The sequence below is a fragment of the Pinus tabuliformis genome, chromosome 7 (genome assembly GCF_031772625.1).
Source record: "Pinus tabuliformis cultivar Carrire ecotype Pingquan chromosome 7, CPIR1, whole genome shotgun sequence".
NCBI classification, from domain to species: Eukaryota; Viridiplantae; Streptophyta; class Pinopsida; order Pinales; family Pinaceae; genus Pinus; species Pinus tabuliformis.
In genome coordinates, this window is record NC_142293.1 from 35,351,584 (window position 1) to 35,360,351 (window position 8,768).

At 33.9% G+C, this 8,768-nt stretch overlaps 1 protein-coding gene across 1 annotated transcript; it reads right to left on the reverse strand.

The window, feature by feature from the left end:
* Nucleotides 1-874: 874 nt before the first annotated feature.
* On the reverse strand, nucleotides 875-6,091 carry SIP1A (small and basic intrinsic protein 1A). Its single transcript, XM_089457650.1, has 3 exons — nucleotides 5,532-6,091; nucleotides 2,067-2,339; nucleotides 875-1,271 (listed from the first exon to the last, which is right to left on the reverse strand). Exons 1-3 carry the CDS (start codon nucleotides 5,820-5,822, stop codon nucleotides 1,119-1,121), a joined length of 717 nt encoding a protein of 238 aa, XP_089313776.1. The 5' UTR covers nucleotides 5,823-6,091; the 3' UTR covers nucleotides 875-1,118.
* Between the last annotated feature and the right edge of the window lie 2,677 nt (nucleotides 6,092-8,768).

Below are 8,768 nucleotides of genomic sequence, written 5' to 3' on the forward strand. Positions count from 1 at the left end.
AATTAAATTCATCATTCATCATTCTAGATTCTAAATTGATTAAAATTAAAATTCATCATTTATCATTCTAGAATCTAATTAGTACTAAGCAAAATAGACTATAATAGATACTGGAATCTAAAGACTGGAATAGTATTTTGATATAACTAAACTCAAAAACAGTGGAGTGATGAGTCTAAAAGTCACTCTAAAGTACACAGAGGGCTTGATGCTCTTGATTAAATACTAATTTCATACCCCTGTACATGACAAAATGCAATGGAAACATTGCAATCCATCGAATCCTGAATTCCTGAAAAACTGTTAAGTCTGCTAGATTTTGAGTGAGATCTAAAATTCTACTTTCTGCATTTGAAATCCAAAGAGGTCAGAACCACTCTCAAACATCCTGAGTCATTTCATGGTACACTTTTACTTTAAGAATTTAACATTACCATGAATTGCATAGCATTAGTAGGGCAATATGATCAAATACTAGGTTTCCCTTGTCATAAATCATTGATTACAAGCAAATTTAAGGGGGACGCATAGCCCATTTTGAAGGGCGTCCCCCTTTTGGGGAGTCGCGTCCCCCACACTGGGGAAACGTCCCCTCTTGCGTCTCCCCACGTCTCCCCAAAAGGGGGACGTGGGGAAACGTTTCCCCAGACGTCCCCCCATCCCGGGTGCGTGGAGTGCGAGGGGTGCGCGCACCCGACCCTGGGGGACACGTCCCCGTGGAACATTGCTTTGAAGTTTGCCCTTTTCCATTCAGACAGATACTGTTAGGAACTAAGATCAAATAAATAGCAGAAGTCATAAATTTGATTACAAATAACTGCTCACCTTCGCAGCCATGGTGTTATGGAAAGCCCAATTTATCAAAAACCAAATGTGACAGCTTTGAAGTTTGCCCTTTTCCATTCAGACAGATACTGTTAGGAACTAAGATCAAATAAATAGCAGAAGTCATAAATTTGATTACAAATAACTGCTCACCTTCGCAGCCATGGTGTTATGGAAAGCCCAATTTATCAAAAAACAAATGTGACAATTTTTAGCTGAATTCTCCTCAGTATATTCTAATTCTACTTTAATTCTGAAGAGAGAAAAAGTAGATAATTTGTGTAAAGACATGTTTAAGCTTTCTTCTCCTTTTTCGATGAATTGGGTGGAGAAACGAGTCTTAAAGTCCAAGCTGCTAAAATGGATCCGATGAAGGGAGTAATCCAATAGACATACAGTTGCTCCCATGTATTGTGTCGATTATTGACATATGCCCAACCAAATGCCTGCAAGTAAAACAATCTAAATTAAATGTAACCCCACATATAGTAGTGCTATATAAAGTCCGAGCAGCAGCAACATGTAAATCAAGCGTCAGAAATGTCAAGTGACAACACCTAATGAAAACATAGAAAAAAATTGCAAGCACATAATTACATGTCTTAAGCTGGTAACTGCAGCCCTGTTATTTATAGACAAGAAGGGCAGCTTCACCATAAATGTTGAATTCAAAGATATCACTCACAGACTTCATTACTTAGCTAGAAAGTTGCAACCATGATCTCGATGATAACAGGTGTCTCAAGGCCTAATGAAAAAGTACATTAGGTGTAACTCCATTTTGTTAATGAGGCAGATTAAGTGCAGAATCCAGATAACACGTTTAGAGAACAAAACGATAACAGGTCTAGAACAGAAGTTTTGAAGGGTGTGAACTGCTATGAGGGAACACATGTTCTCATTTCTGAATTTCATGAAACACCATCCAAAATGATTCTATCTTGTCAAATTGTGCAATGACCAGAACAATAAACTGTAAAACCTTACCACGCTTGAAAATCACCCCAATGTATGCATAGAGAGTCGAGACTTTAGATGCAAACTAGACTAAGAAAATCTAAAAATTAGTGTGCAAGCCCACAGTGCAGGAAGAGGAACCTTGATGGAAAATGATACGAGCCTAGGACATAAACCCATAGGAATAGGAAGACTCTTGGATAATAAACCTCAAAGAAGCCATATTAGTTACTTGATCAAAGAACCATGGAATCATGTCACTAAAGAACAGCAATCATACTTACATTAGCTGGGTTCATGGATGGTCCCGTATACCCAGAACCTGCCAAGACTAATATAATGGTTGTTAATGATATCAACCATGACTTCCAGAAGGAGCTTTTTGGTCCTTTCATAATAATAAGAAAAACCATTATACTAATCACGAATGTCAACACTCCTTCTGCAATCGCTCCTTTATGCAAATCAACCTTTAGCGAAGGGCCTCCAAGCATGTGTTTGTGCGATGCAGGCATGAGCTCCATGATTGCCAAGGCCCCGCCAACAGCTCCAGCTGCCTGTAGAAATAGAGCTAAGAAATTAAACATTGGGAATGTGAGCATTCTAAGGTCTACGTAAAAAAGGAATCTAAAATATTCACACGACAGATCTACGGAAAATGTAGAGTCCATGTTACTTGACTGAACACTGAAGACTTAAGGACTACATGAATATGCATGTAACTATTTCTTTGAAAATTCACAAACATAAACCAGTGCAATCAGACTGAGTGACATATTTTGTAATGCATAATAGAAACACGATCCATATGTAAGTTCTTTGAATACTGAAGCATATTATCGCTGATGGCTTACAAATAGTGGTCTTCAGTGCATAGTACTTTATTAATTATGTCCTAAAGACCTCTGAAAACAAAGATTCACTCTATTGTTTTTTTAACTGGAATGAAAATTTCTGGAGAATCAGTAACCTTGAAAGGTCGGCTGCTACTATTATACCAGAAACAACTATTTCATAAATGCCACAAATGGGCTAATTTCAACATCTCTCCGGAGACTTGAACCCACACAGCTGAGGAAACAAATTGTTCACCAAACCACTCAAGCTGAGATCTTTTGACAAAGATTCACTGTACTAGGCCTCGAGACTAGTAACCAAAATTAGTCCACAAACCTAGTGGATGCCCAATTGGTTCACACACTTTGGACAAGACTGGACCCATAGCCATGGATGGATTATATTCAACAACATAGTCACTGCAACTTCAGGAGTATATATTGCTACAGTTCACCTCATCTATAGTGGTGTTAGACTTTAGTAGATCATATCTATGTCTTTCTTAATGTATATCAGAAAGTGGTTTAAAAAGTGCAGTGTTATCCAAGATTATGAGTTCAGGCATTCACACTGAAAAAAATGAATAAAAAACGGAGCATACTTCTGCACAGAATACAGAATAATATGATGTATAACAATCCAAGGAGATATTTACCCAGTACCAACCTCGGTGGGCATGACACAACATGGCATCGATTTGTCGACAAATGTATAAACCTTGTCATTTACTTGCAATCTAAATTAGAACAAGGTTAAACAAACTACGTCCACAGCAAAAACTTAAACCCCAAAAGAGTACTAGTAGCGTATAAATATTACATGTGCCCCAAATTTGGCAAGTTTTATTCAATTTTCCGTACCAGACTTCACGAATCAAGATTAAAAAGCCCCTTACACATGCAGCACTTCATAGGCCTCCTTTGCAACAAGCTGATATACATGACAGCAAAGAAAAAAAATATCTTCGCGTTAAAAAGAAGATACTGACATAGGGAATTATTAAACAAGAACAGAAGGACCTTAGCAAGATGATATTTTACTAATTGTGTTAGATATGCACGAAAAACCTAGTTCCTCTGTAATTAACCTAAGTTTACTGTGGTGATCGAGAATCATGTTCCACTATCCAAAGCCCAATAATTTGTTGTGATTAAACCTATATAAATTTCAGCTCGCCTGATATTGCCCTTGTACCTTTCTAACCAGATAGAGATGAACAACGAGTTTTTACTTTGAGTTGGCAAAGGTCACAGCTCAATCATAACTCCATGCTTATTTGACACCTGATGGTTATCTTATGTAAGCATGTGATGGTTCAAGTTGCTGAAAGATGCATAAAACCCGCTCCTCGACTAGACCAAGAAAGGATTCCTTTTGGAGAAGCAGATGTAGAACTTCCCATTGTTTTCCACAACCTTACTGCCTCTCAAAGTTGTTTACATTTTTCCTTAATTCCAAGACACTTCTATAGATGATTACAGACTTTTCCAACTAAAGAATAGATCTCAAATCTTAATTCTGTCGTATAAATTGAGTTCAATTCCAATATAAAAACAGTCAAATTATTTTTAACATCTTTCTCAGGTGCATTTCATCGTTAGAGGCAATCAGGATTGGGCATAGACACTCAATTTCATATTCTTTTGTCTCTTCCCTAAATAGAGGATACAGGGCTACAATTTGGTAATCCTTTAAGGGGCTTTACTTCGATGATGTGTACAACTATACAACGCTGCCCCTGTCTAACGCAACAACCCTCACAGGGAAACCAAAGAGGTGCTTCCCCACATTTGTCGATGGTAGCTAGACATAGACTGATGCAACTCACCTAGGGGTCTCACCTATTGGCATGGAACTAGCCAAATGTCCAACAACATTGGCAACAATCAGTTGAGCTAACCTCTCCCAAAGAAAGCCTGGCCAGATCCCCCACTTTCTCAGAATTATCCAAATGGAATTCAACTCATCCACCAGCCACAACAGTGGTGCATCTCCTCAAGGACTCTGAAAAAGATTTGAGCCTATGACCTATGGTCTTCCCCTTGGCAACATGCCTTGAATGGAACTAGTCTCTCTGCCGTCGGTAAAGCAACAATAGTTGTAGTGATTGATCTAGCCCAGATACTCATATACCACTTGCTCTGAATCAAATCACCAAGATAACAAGAATACACTGAATTATGCCAAATATAGATGAAGGGAACAACAGCAAAGTGTATAATGATGATGAGTTGGAGAAGAACTCTTCAGAAATAGAAGAATGAACTCTTAAGAAATAAAAGAATATCTCTTAAGAAATAGAAGAATATCTCCCAATAACTCCGTAAAATTAACAACATCAAACTGGGATATGGATGCTCATTCCCAAATCTCAGTTTGTTGTAAACCCCGTTGGTAAATCTAAATCTGAAAAACAAGGCATTTTCCAACCCACTATCTTAGTGAGATTTTTAAGCAAAAAAGTGTGTAATGATGATGAGGTGGAGAAGAACCCTTACAAAATAGAAGATTATCTCCCAATAACTCCGGAAAATTAACAACATCACACTTGGGATACGGATGCTAATTCCCAAATCTCAGGCTGGAGTAAACCCAGTTGATAAATCTGAAAAACATGGGATTTTCAGACCCACTATCTTAGTGAGGGCTTCGAACTCCTGAGAAGACACAGTTTCCTAGTAGGAAGTCCCTGGACTTTCCTCCCAGACTCCAATGACATGACACAAATCTTCTGGGCATTTTGACCCCAGATTTGAGACTAAAACTGTTTTGATTTAACCAGCTGATAACTAATGCCAAACTCAAACAAATTGTATCAAAGAACACCCAAATCCCACAAGAACCCATAACTGCATGCACATTATAATTATATACATAGACACAGAGAGATACTGAGGGAAACAATTTCATACCTGGGCAGGGAATCGAATGGACAAACTTATCAAGTTATCCTTGCCAACGCCCAAAGCAAAAGCAGCAGCTAAGGCAGTGGGATTCCAAGTTGCTCCACCCATGGCCTCTCCTAGAAAGGAGAACAGAAACACAAGTAGAAACAACAGGGAGAGGGTTATAAGCAGAGTCATGGCCCCCTGCACACCTAAATACGAGGCTATTACCGAAGTCCCTGCTCCCAGGCATGATGCGCCAAACACCCACAGAAACGTTATTGCGGCATCCCCGATTGCGAGCTTCACAATCCCCATGTTTTCTCTGGGAGAAAGATGGATCTGCAGCTGCAACAGAATCCCAAACTTGTGATGCCCCGCATGCAAATGGGTGGGTTGTTGGTATCAACTGCCCTTCTATTTCATGTGGAGATTATGCGAGTTGGTGATTAATAGAATAAGCATGCATAAATTCCCTGTTCCCGATGCGATGCGCATGACTATTCATGGCTGACTCGGATATGGAAGGCCATTATTGGAATAGAAATGTGAAAAGCACAGGTACCTGTGGTATTATTCCATTAGGTGGGATGTGGAGTGCAGTAACCATCGCTGGTAATAGCAAATAACTCAGATAATCAACCGTGTGTAGGAGTGTAACACATAGATGATGCCTGACCTGACACTTAGTTGTGTATTAATAGGTAGGTGATGCATCAGCTGACGTTTAGGTGTGTACTAATCACCTAGGATAAAGCTAGTTCAGATTGCTGAGCTGGAGTGTGTTAGGTTCAATATATATATGAGGATATAGTTGAATGAACATTGTGAATAAATTTATTTTTGAATATCTGTAAGTTTATGTCAATTGGTTTGTGGGGTTAAAATTTATGTCAGTTAGTTTGTGGGTTAGTTTTTATCAGATTTGGTTCTAATTTGGGATTAATTAAGTATGTGGGATTAGTTTTTATCAGATTTGGTTCCAATTTGGGATTAGTTAAGATGGTAATTTTTTTTTTTTTTCGCAAATTTCACACACGGTACAATTCCGTGATAATATTTTGTTGCTCAGTATATCACTATTCTATCCAATATGAAGGTTATTCTGCTTTAAGCTCAACATTAAGGTTATCTTGGTTTAAGTTTATATATATATATATATATATATCTCCATCTCCGTGTTTAAGAATTTGTTCACATTTATTTAATAATAATATTTATAATTACAATAAAATTGTTTATTTATATATATATATATTAATGGGTTAAGAAATTCAATTTTTATGAGTAATATGATGAATTTATAATAAATATATTATTATAATAGTTTCAAGTTCTAAAATTATCTTACACTTATTTATATAATAACATATTTTAATTATTTATAATTTTGAGAATCTATTTTTAAGTTTTATAATTTTGAGAAAAATTATCTTACAGTTATTATACCTTGTCGTTAAGATATAACTTATTCAGTTTTTCATTGACTTGCTATACTAAAATATAATGTATCCAATTTTTCATTGACTTGCTGTTAGTTTTGCTTTGAGTAAAAAAATTTAAAATATATCCAAAGTTTAACATTATGAAATTAAATTTATTACTTTTAAATAAAATTTATTTCTATTTATCTCAAATATGATTGCTTGAAATGTCTCCCCTCTTATCTTATTGTGTATTATGGCAAAAATTGATTTTTGTGTACTCTATTGTTAATTACTATGTACTATATCCCTAATCACTATGGACAATAAATATAGATAATTTGAAAAATAACATTATATATTAATTACTATGTACCATAAACACAAATGGTTTGTAATTAGATTCAAAAAAATCATTTTTCATTGGTGGAAAGTATTGAATACACCATTTTTATGGGTTTTATTTTTTAATTTACAAAAAAATAATTTAAAAAATATGTAAAAATAACATGTGTACAATTTGTACAACTCTCATTATATCAATCTATACTTTAATGACATGACATATGTATGATGATGATGATGATGATGATGATGATGATGGTTAACGTTGGTTGAGACCAAACATTGGTCTATCGGACCTAAAGAAACAAATTATTTATTTTGATTTAAGATTTTATCCCTATGCTCAAAAAGCTTGGAGAGATTTTGACATTGTAAAAGGCTAACAAAGATTGTGAAACTGACATCTAATGTGGTTGTACGTAGGGCACTCTAAGAGGAAGTGGTTAATAATTAAATAAATAATTATTAACTTGTTATTATTATCTTCAATGTCAATTTTATTTATATATATAACTTTTATCTACCAAAAAAATGTTTAATTATATTAAAAAAATTAATTAAAAAAGTTAAACAAATATTCATATAACTCATTTTACAATTTTATTATTGTTTGGAGTACATACAACACATTATGACATTAAAATATTTTATTAAACTAAGCCGCAGCGAACACTAGTTACTCAACCTCATTTACATAATAACATATTTTAATTATTTGTAATTTTAAAGATTATTCAAATATATCTCTTTTAATTTTTATAATTTTGAGAATTATTTTTATATGAAAGTTAGAAAAGCTATAGATTTAAGCCTTTTGTTACCTTCTAAATTAAGCCTTTTAATTCTTTATAATTATGAGAATTCTAAATTAGGTTTTTTTAAGTGGTTTCCAATTTTGAGAATTAATTCAAACATATGTATTTTAGTTGTTTATAATTTGGAGGGTTATTTTTTTTAATTAAAAGAGAAAGGTATAAATTTTTTCTCATCAAAGTTAATTTATCAATATAAAAACTATATAATGTTTTAATTATAATTTTAAATTAAAATTTTGATATAAAAATTATTTATTTAATTGTGATAAAAAAATTCTAAAATATGTTTATCAAAAATAGTTTAAGTGATTAAAATGTAACCCATTTCAATTTGAATGCCTTAATTAACCTAGCCACATTATTGAGAATAAACCCTATGTTATGTGGATGAAATTCTATTCCCACACAAACAAATAATTGATAATTTCCTATACTCTTGTGTATATATTTGATTTAAGTTTTAATGTATAGTTGATATTATATATATATATAATATGTAAATTATACATTAAAATTTAAATATATACACAAGAGTATAAGAAATTATTAATATTATATATACTCTTGTGTATATATTTTATTTAAATTTTAATGTATTTTATATATATATATATATATATGAAATTATCAATATTAAAGAAATCCAATATGTTTACATTTTCTGTTTATAATTTATTTTT